General features: G+C 38.4%; 1 protein-coding gene and 1 long non-coding RNA gene across 5 annotated transcripts in view; one reads left to right on the top strand and one right to left on the bottom strand.

Annotated features, from left to right (window-relative positions):
* Nucleotides 1–612: 612 nt before the first annotated feature.
* Nucleotides 613–26,956, bottom strand: part of LOC105470127 (YY1 associated factor 2) — a 78,769-nt gene continuing 52,425 nt past the window's right edge. For 2 of the 4 annotated variants that reach the window (XM_011721907.3, XM_011721905.3), the window contains exons 4-5: nt 3,183–3,335; nt 613–2,398 (exon numbers count right to left, since the gene is read on the bottom strand). In XM_011721907.3, coding sequence (XP_011720209.1) covers nt 2,161–2,398; nt 3,183–3,335 — 391 coding nt within the window. In that variant the 3' untranslated portion in view covers nt 613–2,160. The remainder of the gene's footprint in view (nt 2,399–3,182; nt 3,336–26,956) is intronic. The other 2 variants (XM_011721904.2, XM_024789240.2) reach the window with 1 other exon arrangement.
* LOC139356797 (uncharacterized) overlaps nt 3,276–26,956 on the top strand; it is a 29,886-nt gene continuing 6,205 nt past the window's right edge. The window contains exons 1-2 of the long non-coding RNA XR_011609228.1: nt 3,276–3,358; nt 23,070–23,339. This is a non-coding gene — a long non-coding RNA (uncharacterized lncRNA). The remainder of the gene's footprint in view (nt 3,359–23,069; nt 23,340–26,956) is intronic.

Here is a 26,956-nt window from a genome sequence, read left to right as displayed (position 1 = left end):
CTATAACAACAGTAAAAGCTCACATTTACTGAGTGACCAGTATGTGTCAGATAATTAAGAATTTTACATGGATTGACTTAATCCTCCCAACAACCCTATAAATTAGATGGGATTACCATTAGCCCTGTTTTATAGATGGAAAGTAAGCTTGGGTAATTTAAGCTCATTTCCATTCTACAACAGGATTCAAACATGAGGTGTCAGTTAGCATGCTTAATCTCCATGCTACACTGTGTTCCTGCCTATGTAGAAAGATGAGTATCTACCCACCCATGTAGAAATATGAGTATGCTCCATTCAGGTAAAATCCCATCTCCTGTCAGATTTTTCTCTCTTGCAGCTCATTTAAAATACATTCTGAAAGTATTTGATCATAGATGTAATGCCTTTAAAGTATAGTTTTTGACTTAAAAATTAAATATTTTCCCTATTAACATTTTTAAATTTTTACTCTGTCCAAAAATGAATATATAAAACATTTGAAACATGTTAAAAACAGAATAAGACAAAAATATCATGTTTTAAAGGAACACATCTGGTTAGTTGGTATTCCACTGAACGTATCTTATAACAAACACAAATTTTAATTTTTCATTTAACAACACTAAAGAATGAGGTATATAAATGTTTTAATCACAGACTTTTACTGTATGCAATTGTATTTCACAACTAGCATCTTACAAAAAAGACAGTACCACTGTGCCTGTAAAAACTACTGTAATTAAACAGAAAATTACATTACCACACGAAACCACCAAATATCACAACTGTTAGGGTCTACAGTTTTATTTTTTCTTCAAATGTTATCATGATGTCTTATGTGATATTTTGTATCCACATTCTATTTTTAAGTCCATTTACAATTCAAAAGTCTCCTATAGGTAGATATATATTAAGCAAATGGTTAAGAGAAAGCAGGAGACCCCAGGAGAATTTAAGTACTGTGTGGTTTCCAGGTTGAAATTCTAAATACTAAATAAAACACTTTAATAGTCATAAACAAAAAGGCAAAATCTGTAGTCATAAAAATATTTTATTGGTAATTTTACATAGTATAAGTGGGGCTATACTTTTTTCCTTTCAGGATACTGAGAAATGTGTAAACTGGTAGTTGTGTCTGAAAATAGGGTACTATGATTTTCATAAGAATTGTTATATTTAGTAAGAGGCCAATTAGACTGATTTAAAATTAGCTATTTCCCATTTCTGTGCAACAATTCCCATTTCTGTTTTAATTAGATTCATGCAGGTATGGCCCTGGATAAGTTTGGGACAAGAAAACAGTGATAAAACTATCATTAAGTTAAAGCTTTTCTAAAATTGCAGCTTGTAAAATATGGCAAGTTTCTTTTCTCGTTTTTGCCAAATGCTTATAATTATTTGAATTTTAATGTTTTATATGATACAGAAAATACCAGTGTTCAATGACAATAGCACTAAACCTGAATTATAAAGCTAAATAATCAATGCTTTATTGTTTACTAGTCTGCTAGTAAACATTACAATAAATGAATGTTTTGAAAAATAAGCAAACAAAAAAACCTCAACAAATGGATAAAGCCAGAAACATAATTCAGGAACAACAATTAGTAAAACGTGTCAAAAACATTGGCAAAGGTTCATACAAATTCTTTATTTAATAACAATTTTCCTATTTAACCACACCAAGTACCAGCAGGTGTATTTAAGAGGATAACCATTAAGAAAAACCTGTTGCAGCAATAGTTAAGTTGATCTTTGACTTGTATACATATAACTATCTGTTTCACAATTTTCAAATAATACATATTTAGGCAGCTTGCACTATGTTATAAAAAATTTAAATTCGTTACATGCCAATAGTAGAGAATTCAAGAATTATGTGTTAGAATTCACTAAACTAAAAGTGAAAATACACTTACCAATAACACTGCATAATGAATAATTCAACCACATTTTCATGGCACTTAACTGCAGAGACCAAAATGTTAAGTCTGGAAATGTTTGGTAGGCATAGTTGCAATAAAATCTAACAAATTCTAACAAATTTCTATTTTATGTAAAACTCAAATTATGAATTGTGCATGAATGTATTTGTCATGAAAATGTGGTACCTCTTGGCATAATCTGTGTATTTGCATGGTAGGACAGAAGTGACTAAGAAACTGGAGAAAATAAACTTTAATGAGATTCTCCATTCAATGATGAGGCTTCTCCTCTGGGTGAAGATGACCTGGACATTCCTCTCTCTGTGTTATCAGAGCTAGAGCCGCTTTGACTGTGTTGATCTGCAGAAGCAGCACTAGATGCAGGTGGTGACTTTGTTTTCTCCTTAAAGTCTGTAATAATGACTGTCAGATCTCCAACGGTAACTTCCAAATGCTGAGCACTACTCCGATCCACATTTTTCAATCTTGGTCTAAACATAAAAAAAATGAAATTTTAAACTAGCTTTTCCCTCTACCAAATTTCTGAGCATATAATAAATACTAAAAGTAGGTGAAAGTAACAAAATGAATACACATATTTAAAACAATTTATGTGTAACCAGCCACAAAAACATCGTAAAATGTTTCAACTCATTAACATTAATCAAACCAATCATTCATGAATATTCTTCAATGGGACCAAAAACTGTGACAGCCTAGAAGTAGAACTTGTGCTTCTATAGCTGTATCATAATTTTGTAGACAGCTTATTAACTTTATTAAAATAGATGTTTTAGACAACAATGAAATAGCTGCACCATGGAGGAAGGTGATAAAAACTAAGGTTGAGCTACATGCAAGGAAGATTGTTACTCCACTGACACACACTAATAAGGGTATCATGATTGTTCTGACTGAACACATGACCATTTTGATAGGTTAAAACCCATGCAATTATCTGTTCGGTATTTTGAAAACCACTCCTGGTTCAAACAGCTCTTCTTAAGGGAAAAACAAAACAAAACAAAACACCCAGATACAATGTCTTCCAATCTAGTACAAAGAAAAAAGCATCACCACATTTAAGCTTGTATTTGTGGCTTCTGTGTTTAATTTCCAATGTATCTTTCAAACTCAGTAAAACCTTTTCTGATACCTTAAAAGAAAGGAAACCAAATATTTTACTTCCACTTTGTGTGTATTAGTATATCAATGGTTAAAAAATTAAATGGTTTTATTATTTCAAAAATGTTATAAAACACTCTTCAAATTTACCTGGTTTTCTTATGGCTATTCTTTTTGCTAGTTGTTTCTTTTTCATTTTTTTCTTTTTCTACTTTATCTTTTTTCTCTTTCTTTGACTGTGTAGGAGGCACAAACTGCTGAGTAACCTGCTGTGCAACCAACTGGGAGACAGGTCGAGGTTTCCTGTGTGCATGTTAAAAAGAAAGGTATTTTAAATTATAACTTAAAACATAAGTGCTTTGTGAGAGAATATCTCACATTATGAAAACAAATTAATAATACAATAACTTTCAAGTATGTATCATTGTTTTTCCTGTTCAACAAGAACAGAACAAACTGTAACAGTTAAAATTTATAGTCTAAGATATATGTTCAAACATTAGAATACTGTTACATAAATCAACATAAGAAATTATTTTAAATGTATATCAAACTAAATGGGATGTACCCATATAAACATGAATTCTAAAAATCAAACTTCAAAGTTTACACTGAAATAATAATTTATCCCTCCTCCTTCAGAGAAGGAAATACCTAACCATTTGTGACAATGGCTATCTGTTTTTTAAAGCTTTTCATTTATTCATTTAATAAACATTTACTATCAAAATTTCTCACTCCTTATTGCTTAAATCCTTTAAGTTTCTTACATCTCCAGCCACAATCTCACTATGCTCTTTTGACCCTGGAAATCTACCCAGTCCTTTGAGACTCATCTACTTGCTAACTTACTCATTTAGAAAGTATTTATTGAGAACCTACTGTAAGAACTGTTCAGGGATATCTGAAATGTTGCCTGGCTTCAACATCTGATGCTGGTACAAGCTTTCACCTGTCCACCTTTACCACAGAACTTGCACAACTGAGGTTAAGATTCAAAATACAGTCTCTAAGTTCTTGAGAGAGAAAGAAGGATACAGCAAGGAAAGAGGCAGAGGGAAGGAGGGAAGAAGTAAGATGAAAATACATTTTAACAGATGGCTCTACAAACAATAGTAACTTTATTGCATGAAAAATCCTGACCCTTTTTTGGTTAGTACAGTTTTTTAAAAATCTTTTTTCCCCCTGTTCCTCTGCAGCAAGACAACATAAAAAATAATGAGAAAATATTGTACAATCTAAGAATCAAAGCTGCCAGGCTGAGAGAAAATAGGAAACAGTATGTAAAGTAGGTTTCAGGAGATGGATAATGAATTTTGCTCAGGGCCTAGATAGTCTGAAGTACTGAAAGGATATCCAGGACAGATGTCCAATATACAACTTAAAAAATAGGACTGACATAGAGTTTGAGATGTAGATTAAGAGTTGCACAAATAAAAGTGATATTGACAGTATGGTAGTTAATGGCTGAGGTTAAAAAAAGAAAAGGGTTAAGGTGGCAGTTTTCAAATTTAAGGTACATCAGAATCACCTAAAAGGCTTAGCTTGCTTAGCCTGCCCTCAGGGTTTCTGATTTAGTAGGCCTCGAAGTAGAGCCCAAGAAACTGTATTTCTAACTAGTTTCCAAGTTATGCTGAGGTCTCTGGGGATCACACTTTAAAAAGAAGCATGAAGAAGTGCAATATATCTGGTGAATACTGGTACTACTATAGGATAAAGTTTGAGATGGAGAGCAGAGTGGTAGAGAGAGTGAAAAAAAACCAAGTTGGATAGATAAGAAGGGATCCCACGATTAAAACCTAAGCAGTCTGATTTTATTCTTAAGTGATGAGAAGTCACTGAAGAAATTCAGACTTGAATTTTACAACAATTACTTGCATTAGTCTGAAATAGAAAGGTACTACACCACAGTAGAAGTAAAAATGTGAGACTAGTGGTCTAATAAGTGATCATGTAATCTCTGTACCTAGTGTTGTTTGTTGTTATTTTCTAACCATCAACAAATTTTCTGTAGTGGTTCTTTTTTTCTGTTCTTGAGTACATCGTTCTCTTTTCATCCTAGGCTTTCCTAAATGTATACTACACAACTATTCCACTTTTATTCTTACTTTATTTTTTTATTTTTATTTATTTATTTTTTTTTTGAGACGGAGTCTCGCTCTGTCACCCAGGCTGGAGTGCAGTGGCCGGATCTCAGCTCACCCCGCCTCCCAGGTTCACGCCATTCTCCTGCCTCAGCCTCCCGAGTAGCTGGGACTACAGGCGCCCGCCACCTCGCCCGGCTAGTTTTTTGTATTTCTTAATAGAGACGAGGTTTCACCGTGTTAGCCAGGATGGTCTCGATCTCCTGACCTTGTGATCCACCCGTCTCGGCCTCCCAAAGTGCTGGGATTACAGGCTTGAGCCACCGCGCCCGGCTTATTCTTACTTTAATGTGAAGGTTGATTTTCACTTAAAGATTACGATTTTGTACCTCAATTCAAGGATTATTTCATCTGGTTGAATTTTGAGAGAAAAGAAGCATAAAACATAAATGTAGTTTAACTTTTCAAATAAAGTTTAATTATTCAAATATAGTTTAATTATTCAACTAAAGTTCTCTGCTGCTCTGTAGGGCTAAAGAGCTTTCACTGAAGGTAGGAGGAACACAGTTTATGATGATCTTTTTACAATGTCATAAGTCACTCAACTCCATGTCCTATTAAAAAGAAAGCCCTTCTATCTCCAGGTATCTTAAGGTTTATGATTCCTTTTCTATTTGATGAGAAAAATCAGGATAGGAGGAAATTTTAGAGGTGGGAAATAGTTAACTCAGGAAATAAAGGACAGAGTATCATTTATAAAATATACCTTTTTATGTTCACAGATTTATCATTCATGGTTTTGACAGTACACTTTTAGTAATGCCAAAGGATCCATGATGAGGAGTTGATGTGCACAAAATGGTTGCCTAGTTAATAAATGACTACTGACTAAGCCACTGGCCAACTACAGTCCATCATCTACTTATTAACATATGCCATGATTAGACTGTATTTGTCAGCTATGATATTCACCAATTTGGGGATCCCTATGTATCTTTCATAGACAGCCCAAATAGACTGTATAAAATTTGGCAGTCTATTCATTTACTATAATGTAAGAAAAGGGGGAGCATTTCATTACTTATTAGGACAAAATATTTTTGGGGCTAGCTGACCACCTGTGTGAGCAGGAGGTCAACGCATGTTGGCTTCATATATGTAGTTTTCAACTATGGTCTGCCTTCCACCCCCACTGACAAAAATCCCATGTGCTAAATATTATAGGAATATTTTAGGCTTGATCAACTTCATCATAATTGAGCTTTGTCATGTTGGACAGGTAAGATGAAAGAAAGGAAAGAAAGACAAAGAATATTAAAAACAAAGACTGATTCTTTACTAAAAAGAGATAGCATAACTCAAATTTCATAAAGAAGTAATCTGCTTAGTAACACCAAAATATATGGCAAATTGAAGCAACGTGGTAAATCTCATTGAATAAAAAAGGCTAGACTAAATCCAAACCTACTGTGAATCTGCTGATACCCTGGCTAACAAAAGCCCAAAAATCTAACCAAGGAAAGATTTTATAAAAAACCACCTGTTTACGGCCAGGCGTGGTGGCTCACGCCTGTAATCCCAGCACTTTGGGAGGCCAAGGCAGGCAGATCATTTGAGTCCAAGAGTTCGAGGCCAGCCTGGGCAACATAGTGAAACTCCACCTCTGCAAAAAAATACAGAAATTGGCCAAGCATAGTAGTACATGCCTGTAGGAGGCTGAAGTGGAAAAATCCCTTGAACCCAGGAGGTGGAGGTTGCAGTGAGCCACGATCACACACACCACCGCATTCCAGCCTGGGTGACAGAGTGAGACCCTGTCTTCTGGAACAAAAAAAAGGAAAGAAACTACTTGTCCGACAGATTTTATTGCACATTTACATGTGTCAGGCACTAGGTAAGGTGCTGGAGATTAACCATCAACAAGACAAACACAGGCCCTGCCCTCATGCACTAAAAATTAAAAACAAAAGAACTGTGTGTTGTGTTAGAGAAAACAGAAGGAGGAGTTATTATAGACAGAGAAGAAATAACTTCTGTCCATGTTTAAATGGTCAGTATACCAGGGGAAACAAACATCACAATGGACCCTTTTAATAAGAGAACAATGAAACAACTTCATTAAGCATTTTATTAAGACTTTAAAAGAGAGTAAACCCAATTTCTTATTCCATAATAACTTGGTTTTGAAGTTATCTAGACCTCGAATGGCCAAAAGGTGTTTTTTTGTTTGTTTTTGTTTTTTTGAGATAGCATCTCACTCTGTCAGGCTGGAGTGCAGTGGCATGATCTCAGCTCACTGCAAGCTCCGCCTCCTGGGTTCATGCCATTCTCCTGCCTCAGCCTCCCAAGTAGCTGGGACTACAGGCAACCGCCACCACGCCCGGCTAGTTGTTTTTTTTGTTTTTTTTTTGTATTTTTAGTAGAGACAGGGTTTCACTGTGTTAGCCAGGATGGTCTCAATCTCCTGATCTTGTGATCTGCCCACCTCAGCCTCCCAAAGTGCTGGGATTGCAGGTGTGAGCCACCGTGCCCGGCCAGGTTTTATTTTTATTTTTCAAATGTAACTAACTCCTCATCAACTGTCAGGCCTAATCCTAGAAACATTCATCTTTTAAGTACTGATTCTTGGTTTTAAATGCTATCTCTCTCTCTCTCTCTCTCTCTGTGAATGAGACAGTCACCCAGGCTGGAGTGTGGTGGCATGATCTTGGCTCAATGCAACATCTGGCCTCCTAGCTTCAAGCGAATCTCCTACCTCAGCCTCCCGAGTAGCTGGGATTACAAGCATGTGCCACCATGCCTGGCTAATTTTTTGTATTTTTAGGGGGTTTCACCCATGTTGGCCAGGTTGGTCTTGAACTCCCAGCCTCAGGTGATCTGCCTGCCTCGGCCTCCCAAAGTGCTGGGATTACAGGCATGAGCCATTGCACCTGGCCTCAAATACATTTCTAATAGGTTTTAGCTTTTCTTCTACCACTTCTTGCACTTGTATCATAGGACGCTTTACTTTTGAAACCCTTGACAACTTGTAATTTCTGGAAGAGACAGACATTCTCTCTGCTTCAAAATTACCATTTTCATTTGTAGATGAGGTACACACACCTACCTTCAGCATCAGTCCACTAATGAACTATCTCAAGTAAATTTTTGCGTCAAATATAGAAGAAAAAGAATTTTGTCACACATCTCTAAAGCAAAACAAGATGCTCCAAGTTCTTTTTGCAAAATATTGCATGATAAAATCCTTTCTGTTGAATGACTACTTATATGAGAAACCACATTTACTTTTTGTGCTCAGAAATATTTGTTCACTTATCAATTATTGAGTTTGAGAAAAATGATCAAGAATATTGTCATCTGACAACTCATGGTCTGAGATTTCCCTTATATGGTCAATTTCAACATCACTACAGTTTTGGGTGCCACTATCACTGGCTTTACACCATCCCCTGATTCATCTAATAACTGAAACATCTTGTAAACTTCCTGTCATTAGGAGCAGAAAATGAAAAATTCTCAATTCTCAAATGTGTTCAATGAAAGTTTAAAAAAAGAAAAAGGAGGGCAAACACTACAAAAATACTGTCTCTACACTTTTATACTTTCTGGAAAGATGATAAAATAGTGTTTTTTTTTTTTCCAAAATTGCACTATCCTTCTAGATGACTCCACCATTTTTCTGCTTTCTTATTATTTTGGTCTCTTTTAAATACAGTTGGAAATAACTAAGTAGTAAAGATAAAATAGTTCCTAGGAACTGAAAACCAAACGCCGCATGTTCTTCACAAGTGGGAGCTGAACAATGAGAACACATGGACACAGGGAGGGGATCATCACACACTGGGGCCTGCTGGGGGGTGGGAGACAAGGGGAGGGAAAGCATTAGGACAAATACCTAATGCATGAGGGGTTTAAAACCCAGATGACGGGTTGATAGGTACAGCAAACCACCATGACACATGTCTATCTATGCAACAAGCCTGCACATTCTGCATATGTATCCCAGAACTTAAAGTAAAATTAAAATAAATAAAATAGTTCCTAGGATGATATAGCAAACTATCTCAAGATATAGGAAAAATCAAATAAGTAAGATCCCGTTATATACAACAGAAATATAAAAGGGACCAAAAGGTCCATATGGTAATTTCAAAAAATAAATGTTCTCCTTCTTTGAAGACCTCAAGGAAAGAATAAAACATAAAGTGTCAATTCTGTAAGTGGAACCACTTGAAAAAGGACTCAAAAACTAAAATTGGGTTGAACTTAAGAAAAACTGTTTGTGTATCTACCTATTAAAACAATACACATATCCTGTAACTAATTATTTAAATACTACCGTATTAGAATTACCATTTCTGGTTCTTAGCTCAATGTTGAAAAATATTCGTAAGTAGCACACAACAGAAATTCAATAAACAAAAAGCTGTTGAAAATTTCTGGCCAGGCTCAATAGCTCACGTCTATAATCCCAGCACTTTGGGAGGCTAAGGCGGGCAGAGAGCTTGAGTCCAGGAGTCTGAGACCAGCCTGGGCAACATGGCAAAACCCTGTCTCTACAAAAAGTTAGCCAAGAGTGGTGGCGCATGCCTATAGTCCCCAGCTACAGTCCAGGACAGTCAAGTCATCGTCTGGCTTTGTTTCCATACCTCGAGCTCTGACTGCATTCCCAAGATTACTGGGTAAGTCAAATAAAATTATGAATGTTAAAAATATATATACTGTAAGTTATAAAATACTTTAAATAATATTTATGAATATACACATATATCTTGATGGCATATTTTTAAGTCTAGGATTCTGTTACACTTTTGTCTCACATAAATCCCACAACATTCCTGACAAACCTTCCCATCACATCTATCTCAAGAAAAGAAAGACAGCATTATCTTTTTCTTTTCTTTTTTTTTTGAGATGGAGCTTTGTTTTTGTTGCCCAGGCTGGAGTGCAATGGCGTGATCTCAGCTCACTGCAACCTCTGCCTCTTGGGTTCAAGAGATTCTCCTGTCTCAGCCTCCCTAGTTGCTGGGATTACAAGTGTGCACCACCATGCCCAGCTAATTTTTTTTTGTATTTTTAGTAGAGACGGGGTTTCACCCTGTTGCTCAGGCTGGTCTCGAACTCCTTACCTCAAGTGATCCACCTGTCTCAGCCTCCCAAAGTGCTGGGATTATAGGCATGCGCCACCACACCCAGCCGAAAGAAATTTTATGTCATAAAATTTAAGCAGGGTGATTTAGTTTGAAGAGGCTTGGCTTCTTCCTTAAATTCTTTTCAAAAAAATTATCTTACGTTGCAGAAAATAAAGATTCTAACCTGGTATTTAGCTATTGTCCCCAAAACTATCAAAATAATTTTAAACACAATTTCTCCTTTAAAAACACAAGAACACTCCATTCACAGAAACAAGCCACTATTCTCAAAGTAGTTACAGTAAGTAGAATCTACTATACAAACTCTAGACCTAAGAGCATATTTGCACATTTACATGTCATTTGGTTGAGATGGCCTGCCTAAATATTTTTTAAAAACTTAACATTTTCTAATTAAATTTATAATTAGTATTAATATTTTAATTTAGTAAGTTTAAAAACTCACTATTACCTTTTAAAATGTTGTAAATATTCTGGGGCTCATACCACCCCTCCCATCATAAGAACACTACACTTCTTTCACAGACATAGAAATACACTGAAGTCTCCCCCATCTAGATGGAAAAAACTCCTCCCTTAATCCCCTGTTTACTTGCTCTTCCTTTCTCCTCTTTCAGTATTTTGGAAATGTCTGCTATTCTCTCAGTTATGTCCTTGCCTTCACTTCTACCTTTCCAAACCTCTTTCCACTCCACTAAAGAAATCACACTAAGGTCACCAAGTTTGCCAAAACCAAAGGACACCTTTCAGTCCTCATCTTATTTGACCTCTGTGTATCATGACACTTATATTTAACATTCTCCTGCACCACAGCTACAAAGATTCTTCTTACTCCTCTTCCTACCTTCTCCAGTAAGTAGGTCCTTCTCAGTCGTCTTATATCTAAACTGGCTCCTCTTAGTACTTCCTCTTTCAGCCCCTTTAATGTTGAGGTTACTTCATGCTGTTCTTAATCTCTTCTCTTTACTTTTTTTTTTTTTTTTTCCCGGAGACATAGTCTCACTGCCCCCCAGGCTGGAGTGCAGTGGCACAATCTCAGCTCACTGCAGCCTCTGCCTCCTGGGCTCAAGCAATCCTCCCTCCTCAGCCTCCCAAGCAGCTAGGACTACAGGCATGCATCACCACACCAGGCTAATTTTTGTATTTTTTGTAGAGACAGGTTTCACCATGTTGCCCAAGCTCGTCGCAAACTCCTGGACCCAAGAGATCCACCTGCCTCAGTCTCCCAAAGTGCTGGGATTACAGGTGTGAACCACCGTGCCCAGTCAACTTCTTCTCTTTTCATGTTGAATACAAATGTTATTCTTGAAGGATATCAGTAATAATGACACTATTGGAGTAGTGGAGCTAGCTACAAGACTCAATTTTAGGAAGTAACAGGGTTAGAGATATACAGTAGAAGTGTTTCCTCCCTTCCTTTTCTCTCTCCTTTCTTGGTTTTAAGACGGAGTCTTGCTCTGTCCCCCAGGCTGGAGTGCAGTGGCATAATCACAACTCACTACAGCCTCCACCTTCTGGGGTCAAGCGATCCTCCCACCTCAGCCTCCCAAGTAACTGATACCACAGGCACGCAGAGCCACACCTGGGTAATTTTTTTTTGGTTTTTGTAGAGATAAGGGTCTCACAACGTGGCCCAGGCCAGTCTCAAATTCCTGAGCTCAAGCAATCCTCCTGCCTCAGCCTCCCAAAGTGCTGGGGTTATAGGCATGAGCCGCCAGACCGGCTATGTTACGTGTTTTTGATAAGTCAGTCAGTCACATTATCCTATAATTGTAGGTATGCTTGCAAGCTCCTGAAGGATTGTGAGTTTCCATTTTTGAAACACTGGTAACAAGCTCAGAGCCTGACAGGCATTCAACAAATGTTTGCTGAATGAATTAAATAGCACTTTTCTCTTCTGAATCTTCCATCTTTCCCTTTTTAAAATAATAATTTATCTCAAAACATGCTCATTTATCTTATATATCTTAATGATAACAAAGAATGCTTGATATCTGTGTTGGTTCCTGGCTTATATTCTGCTTCAGGGAGCTCATCCACTCTAAGAGTTCCATTTGTTTCCTCTATATAGAAAACCTGTGGCCAGATGCGGTGGCTCATGCCTGTAATCTCAGCACTTTGAGAGGCTCAGGCGGGCAGATCACTTGATCCCACGAGTTCAAGACCTGCCTGGGCAATATGGTGAAACCCTGTCTCTACTAAAAAAAACAAAACAAAACAAAACAAAAAACTATACACACACACACACACACACACACACACACACAAATTAATTAGCTAGGCATGGTGGAAAGCACCTGTAGTCCCAACTACTGGGGGTAAGGGACAGAAGGATCACCTGAGCCTTGGGAGGTTGAGACTGCAGTGAGCCATGATTGTGCCACTGCACTCTAGCCTGTATATCCAACTCTCCGATAGTATCATTGTTACCCATATTCTTCAAGAATAATGTTTGTATTCAACAAGAATACAAACATATTCCTTGTCTTCCCCCTAATATCAGCTCTAAATGTTGAATAGTGGGAAGTGGGAGAGAGCCCTAGAGCAATGTAAGTGGTCAGGAATTTAGTTTCTTGTTTTTGTTTTTGTTTTGAGACAGAGTTTCACTCTGTCTCCCAGGCTGGAGTGCAGTGGCACGATCTTGGCTAACTGCAACCTCCGTCTCCTGGGTTCAAGCAATTCTCCTGCCTCGGCCTCCTGAGTAGCAGGGATTACAGACATGCACCACCACACCTGGCAAATTTTGTATTTCTAGTAGAGATGGGATTTCACCATGTTGCCCAGGCTGGTCTCACTTAACTCCTCACCTCAAGTGATCTGCCCACCTCGGCCTCCCAGAATGCTGGGATTACAGGTGTGAGCCACCACACCCAGCCGGAACTGTTTAGTTTTATCTGTAATATTCTAATATTTTAAAGTAGATAATGTACTATCTGGGCATAGTGGTGCATGCCTATAGTCCCAGTCACTCAGGAGGCTGAGGCAGGAGGATCACTTGAGGCCAGGAGTTAGAAGGGCTGCAGGGCACTGTGATCATACCTGTGAATAGCCACTGGCATCTCAGCCTGGGCAACGTGGTATGACCCCATCTCTTTAAAAAAAAAAAAAAAAAAAAGAGGGAAATATGTTACCTGTAGAATTACTTTTAAAAATAAAATCAACTAAGCACTTGCCAGAACTGGGTATATAACTCCTGATCATTTTTTCATTACAAAAATCTCACACCTGGCTGGGCATGGCAGCTCACACCTGTAATGCTAACACTTTGGAAAACTGAGGTAGGTGGATTATTTGAGCTCAGGAGTTCAAGACCAGGCTAGGCAACATAGTGAAACCCCGTCTCTACAGAAAAAAAAAAAAAAAAAAAAAAAATTAGCCAGGTGTAGTGGTGCATGACTGTAGTCCCAGCTACCCAGGAGGCTGAGATGAGAGGATCACCTGAACCTTGGAGGTCGAGGCTGCAGTAAGCCATGACCCTCCACAGAGGGAGACCCTGTCTCAAACAAAAAAAGAATTTAAAGACAAGTATTTAGGCTTCCTAACAAACCAGCCTCTAACTACATTTCCAATGTTAATGCTATCTGTTTTTTATTCTTCCAGTGCTCTATGCTCTTTCTATATTTGATTTAGTTGTACAATGCTGAGAAAATCCTTATTCACACAGTTAAGTACTTACAAATGACAATCTTTTAACTTTAAATTCACCTTGAATCTTGGGAAGCTCTTCAATTAAAATAATTTAGAAGCTTGAAAGAAAGATACAAGGAACTTTGAGTTAAAGTTGCATCGTTAACAGTAGTTAGTAAGCACTTACATTTTTATCATAATAAAGGACAGAAGGCAAAATTATAAATTATTATAATTTGAAATCTCTTATATCCATCCATCTACCTGGCTACTAAGCCACGATGACAGCATGTACCATCAGCAGATGGGCTACAGCCTTCTTAAATATGCTTCAACTGAGGCATGTGCGATACAGTGGTGGATTAATTTAGATGTCATACAATTTTATGTAAGCCAACATGAGACCTGAATATTTTTTAAGCGACTAGGACAGGGGCTACAACATTCCTAATTGGTAACACATTTAAAAGCTTTGAAAAATATAGAAGCCCAGAGATAGCAGAAGTGGTATTCTGAAGTCTGCACAGGAATGAATTAATCAAGCACATACCCAAGAGAAATGAAAACATGTGTTCACACAAAAATGTGTACATGAATGTTCACGGAAGCATTATCCTTAATAGCCCCAAAGTGGAAGCAACCCAAATGTTTACTAACTGATGAATGGATAAATCAAATATGGTGTACATTCGTAAAATGAAATATTATTCCTCCATAAGAAGGAATGAAATATTGACAGATACTACAACATGGATGAGCCTATGGCATTATCCTAAGTAAAAGACACCAGTCATGAAAGACCACATATTCTCGCAGGGTTCTGTTTATATAAAATGTCTAAAATAGGCAAATTCATAGAAACAGGAAGTAGACCTGTGATTGCTCAGGGTTAGGAAATTAAGGAATGAAATGCGGAGTAACTGCAAATGGATATAAGAGAGAGGTAAAGAGAGAGAGAGACTCTGGAATAAAAATTCTCTTAAATACTAGAGATGGGGTCTCACTCTATTACCCAGACTGCAGTACAATGGCACAGTCATAGTCACTGCAGCCTCAAACTCCTGGGCTCAAGAGATCTTTCTATCTCAGCCTCTTAAGCAGCTAAGACTATAGTCACGAACCAGGCTCCAAGGTCTATATGTATTTAATTTTCAACAGCAAACACTTATGCAGCAGACCAGAACACAATTTTCCCCCAACTCCTGGAACGTGGTGGCAGGAAGACTTGATTCCTTGGCAAACACTAAGATAGTCCTTGGTAAGCACAGACAAAACAGATTACTTACATCATTTCTATAAAAACTAGGTTAAAGTTTTCAGCAAAGCCTCTCAAATCATTAAATGACATCACAGTTTGGCATTTGCTTTTCACTTAATTTGAAAGAATCTTCAAGACTACAAATAGGTCACTCTCAACTTTCTCTTCCTCTTAACCAACTAAACATTTAAGTCCTTTCCATTTTTCTTTCATATTATTCCAACTGTTCCTCTTTATCATACCCACTAATACTACTCTAGCTTAACCCAACAGGAGACTTCTACAGCACCTTCTCCTTTCCAACCCAAGATTACTCTTGCTTCCATTAATTTATTTAACAAATATTTATTAAGCATTTACTATGTTCCATTAAATATTTCAATTACTGTTCTAAGTACTGGGAACAGAGCACTGAACAAAACTTGCTTTTATCATATGCTGTTTTATCAAGGGGTGACCTTAGTTCTTATCTCACAGAGAAAAGAGAAGCTATTTGATTAGAATGTCCACAACCTTCCATCTGTACCGACACAGTCTGACTTCCCTACTACCCTTACTCGTATTTAAACCATCCATCTCTCTGCCCACTGGATCCCTTTCTCCAGGACACACTCCTGCCACTGACCTCCTTTGTTTCCTGCTTAAACAATATTTCCTTCTCTACTAGGTTATTCCTGTCAGCATACAAACATATTATGATAATTCATACCTCAAAAAGGAAAAAAAAAAAAAAAAACTTTTTCCTGAGTCCACATCCTTGTCTAGCCACTGCCCCATTTCTGTTTTCTTTTCCATGACACCTCAAAAAATGTGTCTATATTCACTCCATACTTTTCCCACTCTCTCTCAGGCTCACATTAGTCAGGCTCTTGTCCTTCCACTCTAGCAAAATTACTTATTTCAAGGTCACTGATAATCACTTTACCAAGAGTCAACTGTAGTCATCCCAGCCTTTTCCAGCAACATTTCACTGAGTTTATCATTCCTTCCCTTCCTGAAAAACTTTTTTCACTCAGCCTCTAGGACACCACACTCTTCACATTTCTCTCCTGCCTCACTGGCTACTCTTTCAGTTTCATTTACTGATTCCCTTCCAGTCTCCCAAATTTCTAAACTTCAGAGTGCCTCAGTACTGAGTCTTTAGATACCTCTTACCTACGCTAACCCTCCAGACCAGTGCTACTCAAAGTGTAGTCAACGAATGAAGAGTAGCAATACCAGGTACCTCTTAAAAATGCAAATTCTCAGGCCTTGCCCTAGAACTAGGGTGATTTTTTAATGCATGCTAAAAGTACTCCTCTTGGTGACCTCATTCAGTCCTCAGTTTTAAGTATCATCTGTACAATGGTTTTCAACCGTGGCTCCACATTGGATTTCACTTGCAATGGTGTTTTAAAAATACCAATGCCTAGAAAACAAAAGTTAAATTTTGCTAAATTTTATAAATAGAATAATATTTGTAAAAATAACATTTAAGGAAAAACTAGATTATGACATTGAAAGTAATGAACATTAATAATGAAAGTAGTCCCTGAATAATATTTTCTATGCATCAAGATTTTCATCAAAGGCATACATAAACCCCTCATATTGAAACATATGAAAACAATGTGATCCATAACATCCAGGCATTTCCATTTCAAGATATGTACTCAGAGAAGGAAATATATGTCCATACAAAACCTTGTACACAAATATTCACAGCAACTTCATTCGTAATGGCCCGAAACTGAAAATAACCCAAATATTCATCAACAGGTGAATGGATAAAGAAACTGTGGTACATCCATACAATGGAATACTACTGAGCAACACAAAGAAATGAACTACTGACACTCCAGAGGAATTATGCTGAGTGAACGAGATTGGAAAAAAAAAAAAAATACACACTGATTTCATTTACGTAAATTTCTAGAAAATGCAAACTAATTTATAGTGACAGAAAGCAGATCAGTGATTGCCTAGTGACCAGAGATGGGATGGGCGTAGGTACAGGAGGGAGGAATTAAAAACGGGCACAAAGAAACTCGGGAAAATAATGGATGTATGTCTGCTTTCTTGATTGTGGTGATAGTTTCACAGGTATATTCATATGTCAAAACTTAAACTGCATGTTTTATGTGTGGTTTACTGTATATCAATTATACCTCAAAAAAAAAAAAAAGCTGTCTAAATTTTTTTAACCTAACCACTAATCAAATTAAAACGGGAGGACAGTGGCTCACGCCTGTTAACCCCAGCACTATGGGAGGTCGAGGTGGGTGGATCATGAGGTAAAAGACTGAGACCATCCTGGCCAACATGGTGAAATACTGTCTCTACTAAAAATACAAAATTAGCCAGGTGTGGTGGCGCTACTCAGGAGGCTAAGACAGGAGAACTGCTTGAACCCAGGAAGCAGAGGTTGCAGTGAGCCAAGATCGCACCACTACACTCCAGACTGGTGACGGAGCAAGACTCTGTCTCAAAAATTAACACAGGAATACCCAGGTCCCACTTAAATGAGGATCCGTAGGCTCAAATTTTTTTAAAGTTCCTAAGCGGATGTGTATTCAAGGTTGAAAACAATTGATCTATACACTGATACTAAAATTTTATCAGCCCCAATGTCTCCCATTAACTCCAGACTTAAATAACCAACTGCCTACTTAACATATCCACCTTGGGGCTAGGCTTGGTGGCTCACACCTGTAATCCCAGCACTCTGGGAGGCCAAGGTGGGTGGATCACTTGAGGTCAGCAGTTCAAGACCACCCTGGCCAACATGGCAAAATTCCGTCTCTACTAAAAATACAAAATTAGCCAAATGTGGTGGTGCATGCCTGTAATCCCAGTTACTTGGGAGGCTGAGGCAGGAGAATCATTTGAACCCAGAAGGCAGAGGTTGCAAGTGACAGAGTGTAACTCTGTGTCAAAAAAAAAAAAAAAAAAAAAAAAATCCACCTGGATGTCTACGAGTAGCTGGGACTACAGAAGTGTACCATCACGCCGGCTAATTTTTGTATTTTAAGTAGAGATGGGGTTTCACCATGTTGGCCAGACTGGTCTCAAACTTCTGGCCTCAAGTGATCCTCCTGCCTTGGCCTCCCAAAGTGCTGGGATTACAGGCATAAGCCACCATGCCCAGCCAACAATATACTCTTGATTTCTCCCTTCTCCCACTCTTCCATTCTTCAACAATCTTTTTATCTCAGTAAATAGCACTTCATTCCTCCAGTTGCTTAGACCAAACACTTAGAAGCAGTATTTATTCCGTTTTTCCTCTCATACCCACATCTAATTCACCATCAAATTCTTTTCATCCCCACCTTCAAAATGAGTCTAAAATTGAATACTTTCTTACCACCTCCACTGATACCACCCTTGTAACATCTTCATAACTAACATCCCAGCCAGGTGTGGTGGCTCATGCCTGTAATCCCAGCACTTTGGGAGGCTGAGGTGGGCGGATCACCTGAGGTTAGGAGTTCGAGACCAGTCTGGCCAATATGGCGAAACCCCGTCTCTACTAAAAATACAAAAAAAATTTAGCTGGGCGTGGTGGCGGGTGCCTGCAATCCCAGCTACTCGGGAGACTGAGGCAGGGGAATCGAACCCGGGAGGCAGAGGTTGCAGTGAACCGAGATCACGCCATTGCACTCCAGCCTGGGCAACAAGAGCAAAACTTTGTCTCAAAAAATAAATAAATAACATCCCTCAATTGTTCTGCTACAGGCCACTCTCCCACAAAGCAGTCACTGTGATCCTTCCAAATGTAAATCAAATTATATTATTCCTCTGCTTAAAACCATCCAACGGGCTCCTCCTCTCCACCCAACCAATCCCCTTCCTTGTTACACATTGGCAACCAGAGTATATGGCAATCAACAAAATCCAAAATTCTTGCTCTAGTCCACAAGTCTCTATGTGATTTAGACTCTTCCTATCTGATCTTCTATACTCTTCTATATGGAACCCATTATTCCAGTGTCTTAGTCTGCTTGGGCTGTCATAACAAAATACCATAGACTAGGTAGCTTAAACAACAAATATTTATTTTCCCACAGTTCTGGAGGCTGGAAAGTGCAAGACCAAGGTCCAGTAGGGTTCAGCTTCTACTCAGGTCTCTCTTCTACTTACATTTCCTTCTGGCTTACAGATGGCCACCTTCTCACTGTGTCCTCACATGGCCTTTCCTCAGTGCACGCACAGGGAGAGACAGACAAACCTCTCCCTCTTCTTACAAGGCCACCAATCCTACTGGATTAGGACTCCACTTTTATGACTTCATTTAATCATAATTGCCTCCTACAAGCCTTATCTCCAAATACAGTCACATTGGGGTGAGGGCTTCATTCAGTATGTGGATTTTGGAGAGAAACAATTGAGTCCATAGCATGCTGCATCAATACCTTTCTACTTCTGCCCAAGGGTTTCCCCTGCTGTTCCTCTGCCCACTAACCTCACTTCTTCCGGGTCTCTGTTCAAATGCCAAATGTCAGAGAAGCCTTCCTTTTTACTTTTTTCCTTTTTTACTGCATATGAATACCAGATCATAAGTGTAGGAGAAGTCTTTCTTAACCTGACACAAAACAGCACTCTACTCTCCAACTTCACTCCCTACTCTATCCTCCTTACTTTGCTTTTTTTTCTTCAAAGCACTTATCTCTACCTACTACATTACATATTATTATTAATAGTTTATTACGTTTTCTTTTACCAGAATTTCGACTATAAGCTCCCTACCACCCCCCAATTGTAAACAGTGAATTTTTCCTCTTATATTTTGTTCACTGCTGTTTCTCCTGTGCCTACGGCATAAAAATACTTAATGTCCAAAAATATGTACATCTATTACGTATCAATAAATAAAAATAAATATTTAATTTTTTAAATGAATGAATGTTAAACCATCCTACTAAAAAATTTCCAGGGATCTGTGATCCTATCGCACTTGTTTTCAACCCTGGCTGCACATTAGCATCACAAGGAGTCCTTTTAAAATTACTATAATTGGGCCCCCAACCAGACCAATTGGACAAAAAATCTCCAGGAATGAAGCCTGGTACAGGTTATTTTTCAAATCTCCTTGGCTGCTCCTATTGTGCAATTAATGGCCTATAAAACAGGATTAAATCAGGATCTGCCAGGTGAAGCAAATTATTACATTTCACCTTTGCTTTCCTAATCCACTGCAGATTCCATCTTTTCCAAATAACCTTATCTACTCTAGTATTATAGTCGTCTCTCCCATCTCTAAAACACTACAGCCTATGTAGACAATGACAAATAATCATTGTAAATACATATATAACTATATCAAGTACAGTTTGCTCCCATTTCCGTTATTTTTTAAAATTTAAAAAAAAAAAATCTTCTGTCCAATGTGTCAGCAACACTTTCAAACTACTTACATTTCTTTTTCACCCTCAAAGTGTTATGCGCATACTGGATACTAAATATATGCTAAAAGAAGAAAATTTGCTTATAAAATTATTTGCCCTTTCAATTTGTACTAAACCAGAGACAGGGTACATAATTCTAATCTTTTATTAAGAACCACTTAAATCAGAGGTGTCTAACACTCTGGTGACATACTGGAATCATCTGAGGAGCTTTAAAAAAAAATACCCCTTTAGCCAGGTGTGGTGGTACGCACCTGTAGTCTTACGTACACAGAAGGCTGAGGTGGGAGGATGGCTTGAGGCCAGGAGTTTGAGGTTATACTGAGCTATGATTGTGCCTCTGCACTCCAGCTTGTGAAACAAAGTGAGACCCTCTCTCTTTCAAAAAGAAAGAAAAAATACACTTGTCTGGGCTCCACCTTTAGGAACTTGATTTATGTAGACTGGGATAGAGCCCAGTATCCTCTTTTTGGTTTGGTTGTGAATCCAAGGTGATTCTAACGTGCAGTGAGGCCGGGCGCGTTGGCTGACACCTGTAAGGCCAGTGCTCTGGGAGGCCACAGCGGCTGAATCACCTGAGGTCAGGAGTTCGAGATCAGCCTGGCCAACGTGGTGAAACCCCATCTCTACTAAAAATACAAAAATTAGCAGAGCGTGGTGGCGTGAGCCGGTAATCTCAGCTACTAAGGAGGCTGAGGCAGGAGAATTGCTTGAACCCAGGAGACAGAGGTTTTAGTGAGCCGAGATGGCACCATGCACTGCAGCCTCAGCAACAGAGTGAGATTCCATCTCAAAATAATAATATTAATGTGCAATGAGAGTTGGGAACCAGTGACTGAAACATCAAATCTGAAGGTCTACGTTTTCTAAATACAGAAATTGAGGTGGGCAGATCATTTGAGCTCAGGAGTTTGAGACCAGCCTAGGTAACATGGTAAAACCCCATCTCTACAAAAAATATAAAAATGAGCCAGATGTATCCATGTCCCTACAAAGGACACAAACTCATCCTTTTTGATGGCTGCATAGTATTCCATGGTGTATATGTGCCACATTTTCTTAATCCAATCTGTCACTGATGGACATTTGGGTTGATTCCAAGTCTTTGCTATTGTGAATAGTGCTGCAATAAACATACGTGTGCATGAGTCTTTATAGCAGCATAATTTATAATCCTTTGGGTATATACCCAGTAATGGGATGGCTGGGTCGTATGGTACATCTAGTTCTAGATCCTTGAGGAATCATCACTCTTAGCAAACTATCACAAGAACAGAAAACCAAACACTGCATGTTCTCACTCATAGGTGGGAACTGAACAATGAGATCATTTGGACTCAGGAAGGGGAACATCACACACAGGGGCCTATCATGGGGAGGGGGGAGGGGGGAGGGATTGCATTGGGAGTTATACCTGATGTAAATGACGAGTTGATGGGTGCAGCACACCAACATGGCACAAGTATACATATGTAACAAACCTGCACGTTATGCACATGTACCCTACAACTTAAAGTATAATAATAATAAATAAATAAATAAATAAATAAAAAATGAGCCAGATGTGGTGGCACGTGCCTGCAGTCCCAGCTACTTGGGAGGCTGAGGTGGGAGAATCGCTTGAACACAGGAGGCTGAGGCTGCAGTGAGCATGATTGCACCAATGCACTCCAGCCTTGGCAATGAAGTGAGACCCTGTCTAAAAAACAAAAATTAAAAAACAAAAAAAAAAAAATAAAAGAAAAGAAAAGAAAAAAGAAATCAGTAGTATTAAAAGATGTTATTTGATTTAGAGTTCACAGAAAACAATTTTCCAAACAGTTCTTTACAACATGGATGGACAGATAGTATACTCACGAATAAACCATGCCTAGTTTTAGCCAAAGTAAGTTTTTTCTAGGTATTAACTTTTTCTTTTACGATTCAGCTTCCATTTCTGCAACCTATAATTCTGGAGGACTTACTAGTACAAAGTATTCTTCCTAAGTTTCCTTTGCTTCATTCATTTACTCACTCATGAAAATGTTTATTGTGGCAGGCAGCCTTCTTTTTTTCTGAAATGGAGTCTTAATCTGTCGCCCAGGCTGGAGTGCAGTGGCGCAATCTCGGCTCACGCCATTCTCCTGCCTCAGCCTCCTGAGTAGCTGGGACTACAGGCGCCCGCCATTGCGCCCAGCTAATTTTGTTGTATTTTTAGTAGAGACAGGATTTCACTGTGTTAGCCAGGATAATCTCCATCTCCTGATTTCATGATCCGCCCGCCTCGACCTCCCAAAGTGCTGGGATTACAGGCATGAGCCACCAGGCCTGGCTGTGGTAGGCAGCCTTCTAAAATGGCCACCAGTAATCCCTGCTTCCCGGTATTCATGCCCTTATCCAACCCCCTTCCCTACGTGTGGGCTGGACCTAGTGAGATGCTTCTAATAAATAGAATACAGCAAAAATCGATTGGATGTCATTTCCAAAATTAGCTTACTAAAACACTCTAGCTTCCATCCTCACTCTTTCCTTGTTGTGATCTTTCCTAACAGAGTGATCCATGTGGCAAAGAACTGAGGGAAGCCTCTGGTCAACAGGTCATCAGGAACTAACGTCCTAGGTCCAACTGCCAGCAAGGAACTGAGGTCAACGGCCACCTGAATAAGCCTGGAAGTGAGTGATTCCTCCTGTCTGGACCCTTGAGAGAGCTGCAGCCCTGGCCACAATGCTACAGCCTTGTATTGGGAGATCCTGAATCAGAGGACCTAGCTGAGCAGTACCCAGATTCCTTATCCATAGAAATCTGTGAGACATAAATGTCTGTAAGTAGCTACATTCAGGGTAATTTGTTATGCAGCAGTAGATAAAAGTAATATATGTATTTGTACTATAATATTTCAAGTATTGAGGCCAGGCACAGGTGGCTCACGCCTGTAATCTCAGCACTTTGGGAGGCTGAGGCAGGTGGATCACTTGAGGCCAAGAGTTTGAGACCAGCCTGGTCAACATGGCTAAACCCCATCTCTACTAAAATACAAAAACTAGCTGGAATCCCAGCTACTCAGGAGGCTGAGGCATGAGAATCGCTTGAATCCAAGAGACGGAGGTTGCAGTGAGCTGAGATTGCGCCAATGCACTCCAGCCTGGGCAACACGGCGAGACTCTGTCTCAAAAAAATAAAAATAAAAAAGTATTGAGATGTCTTCCTTCACTACAGAAAATCTGGTGCCCATAATGGGAGGATGGCTTCTTTGATACACCCAGCTCTGGCCAACTGAATCTTTATATATTACATAGAAGTTAATGGCACTCAGTTAACTTACACTGGACTGCAACAAATCATCCATTAGGTTACAGCACATTCAGAGTGGGACAAGCTGTCCTTTGTTTGAGGTTACTTAAAAATAATACTTGATTTGCCCTTTACTTATCATTCTAATACAACTGTGCTAGTTGGTTTTTCACTTCTTTGTGATGTTCATTTCAATATGTACTTATTCCTGTTACACAGTTTACTCTGGGCTCTTTCCTTACTACTTCCCCTACTGCTTTCCCTCTACTTCCTGCCCTGGTGCTGGTAAGACACTGGTTTTAAGAGTCATAGTCAGGCAGTATTATTGCCCCTTATGTCTCCACTGCCTTCTACCAGCTAGAGCTGTTACTTCTTACGTAATGATCAGATCTGTAGCTCTTTGAATAACTGCTCCTGGAACAGCTTACTGCAGTATTCTCAAATCACAGTCTCTATACCAATAGTGTGTGGGTTCTGTCAGTATATTGTATGCTCTACAGGGAGCCTGGTATAATCATAAATTTAAAAGGTAATTATGATTTTTCACAGAAACCCTGCTGTTCTTATGTAATAAATAATCCAAACTCATAAAAATTGTTTTAACTCATAAAAGCAGAGATGAAAATAATTAACAGATGCCAGAATTCAAAATAATGATGTGAGGCCGGGCGCGGTGGCTCAAGCCTGTAATCCCAGCACTTTGGGAGGCCGAGACGGGTGGATCACGACGTCAGGAGATCGAGACCATCCTGGCTAACACGGTGAAACCCCGTCTCTACTAAAAAAAAAAAAAAAAAAATACAAAATAATGATGTGAAGGCAAACAATAAACAAAGCTTCAATGGAATGTGGAATGTCAATCAGTACGAACTGGGTAAATGAATTTATAACTGATGTTTATGCCAAGTACCTAGAAAAGTGTGAATGAGAAGTGTACAAACAAGTATCTGAAAACTGTTTTTTAATAGTTTTTTACATTTTACATTTTGCTTGTTTTACAAACAAAAGGATGTTCTTTAACATCCTTTTGCTTCTAGTGGCCAGTGTTATCTAATGTAATCTTATTTCAAATAGTGGCATGAAACATCAAAGGTTTTCAATAATTTTCAACATAAAGTACCTCTCTGCCAAACAAAGTAATGCCAAACTTCAGTATGTTTTATAAAACAAGGACAAAATATGCTCTTCTATGTAAACTGATGAATTATTTCACAAATAAAGGTTAAAACTACAAAAGCATCATTTATAGTTGTACTTATAATACAAAACACATAATAAAGAAGCTTTTAAAAAAATTCACAAAGTTCATGACATGTTTGACGAGGAAGCAGAAGGCACAAAATTCTGTTAACATACGATGTGGCCGGCTATTTTATAATGCTGATAGCATGCAATGTAGAAGAGTTAACACTGTAACATGGTAACAGGTATTTTTGCTTTACAGTTGGAACAAAACACAAATGTAAAAAAAAAAAATCAATCAGCTCTCTATAGACAAGCTATTTGAGAAAGACATGAACAATGACTTCTGGTTTATCACATCAAAACTGAAAGAAAAGTTATTTCTAGTAGAGTGAAACTATAACATAAACTGAACTACAATATCATTGGAAAAGATGAGCTGGAATCAGAACTTTACCTGTGTAGATACAAAGTTATAGAAGAGGTTGCAAATGATTGCCTAATCTTCACGTTGCTTTAAACCTCAGTATGTAATTGTCAATCAAAAATACACTTCCCACACTCAATGTGGTCAGAATGGTCGTAATGTTTTTTCCACAGAAAGAAAACATTATTGAATATATTGAATTTTCCATCTTAATATAAACTGGCTATTGCAGGAAAAAGAATTTACATTTCAAAAAACTGAAAGTATCTTAAATGATCATATATAATTTCTAGACCACTGCTTAAGTGATATCCATATCAGGACAAACAACAAAAATCTTAAATAGCAAGAACACAAGAGCACACCTCATTTTATTATGCATTACATTATTACTTTTTACAAATTGAACGTTTGTGGCAATCCTGTGCCCAGCAAGGGTATTAGCGCCATTTTTCCAACAGCATGTAAAAGTTGTCTCTGTGTCACATGTTTGTAATTCTTAAAATGTTTTCATTATTATTACATCTGGTATGGTGATCTATGATTGGTGATCTTTGATGTTACTGCTGTAATTGTTTTGAGGAGCCAAGGCCCACACCTGTATATGACGGTCAACTAAACTGGTAAGTGTTTGTGTTCTGGCTGCTCCACTGACCAGCTGTTCCCTGTCTCTCCCTCTCCTTGAGCCTCCCTCTTCCCTGAGACACAACGATATTAAAATTTGGCCAATTAATAACTCAATAATGGTGTCTAATAATTGTTCAGGTGCGAGGAAGGGGCATACATCTCTCGCTTTAAATCAAAAGCTAGAAATGATTGCGCTTAGTGAGGAAGGCATGTCAAAAGCCAAGACACACCAAAAGCTAGGCCTTTAGTGCCAGTCAGCCAAGATGTGACTATAAAGGAAAAATTGTTGAAGAAAATTTAGAATGCTACTCCAGGGAACACAAAAATATTAAGGAAGCAAAACAGCCTTACTACTGTGATATGGAGAAAAGTTTTCACCTGGATAAAAGATCAAACCAGTCACAACATTTCATTGAACCAAAGCCTAATCCACAGCAAGACCCTAACTCAGTTCCATTCTATGAAGGCTGAAAGAGGTGAGGAAGCTGCAGAAAAGTCAAGCCACCTTCATATGAAAAAATTACAAAGTGAATCAGCAAGTGCTTATATAAAAACTGCATCAAGTTATACAGAAGATCTAGCTAAGAGAGCTGATAGAAGTGGCTACACTAAACGACAGATTTTCAATGTAGACAAAAAAGCATTCTGTTGAAAGAAGATGCCATCTAGGACTTTCAGAGCTAGAGAGGAAAAGTCAATGCCTCAATTCAAAGCTTCAAAGAACAGGTTGACTCTCTTGTTAGGGGCTAATGCAGTTGGTAACTTTTAAGTTGAAGTCAATGCTCACTGACCATTCCAAAATTCCTAGACCCTTTAAAATGATGCTAAATCTACTCTGCCTGTGCTCTATAAATGAAACAACAAAGCCTGGATGATAGCACATCTGTTTACAGCATAGTATACTGAATTTA

The sequence above is a fragment of the Macaca nemestrina genome, chromosome 10 (assembly GCF_043159975.1).
Source record: "Macaca nemestrina isolate mMacNem1 chromosome 10, mMacNem.hap1, whole genome shotgun sequence".
Classification (NCBI taxonomy): domain Eukaryota; kingdom Metazoa; phylum Chordata; class Mammalia; order Primates; family Cercopithecidae; genus Macaca; species Macaca nemestrina.
Note: the sequence above shows the minus strand (reverse complement) of the source record. Positions and strands in the feature narration are given on the sequence as shown.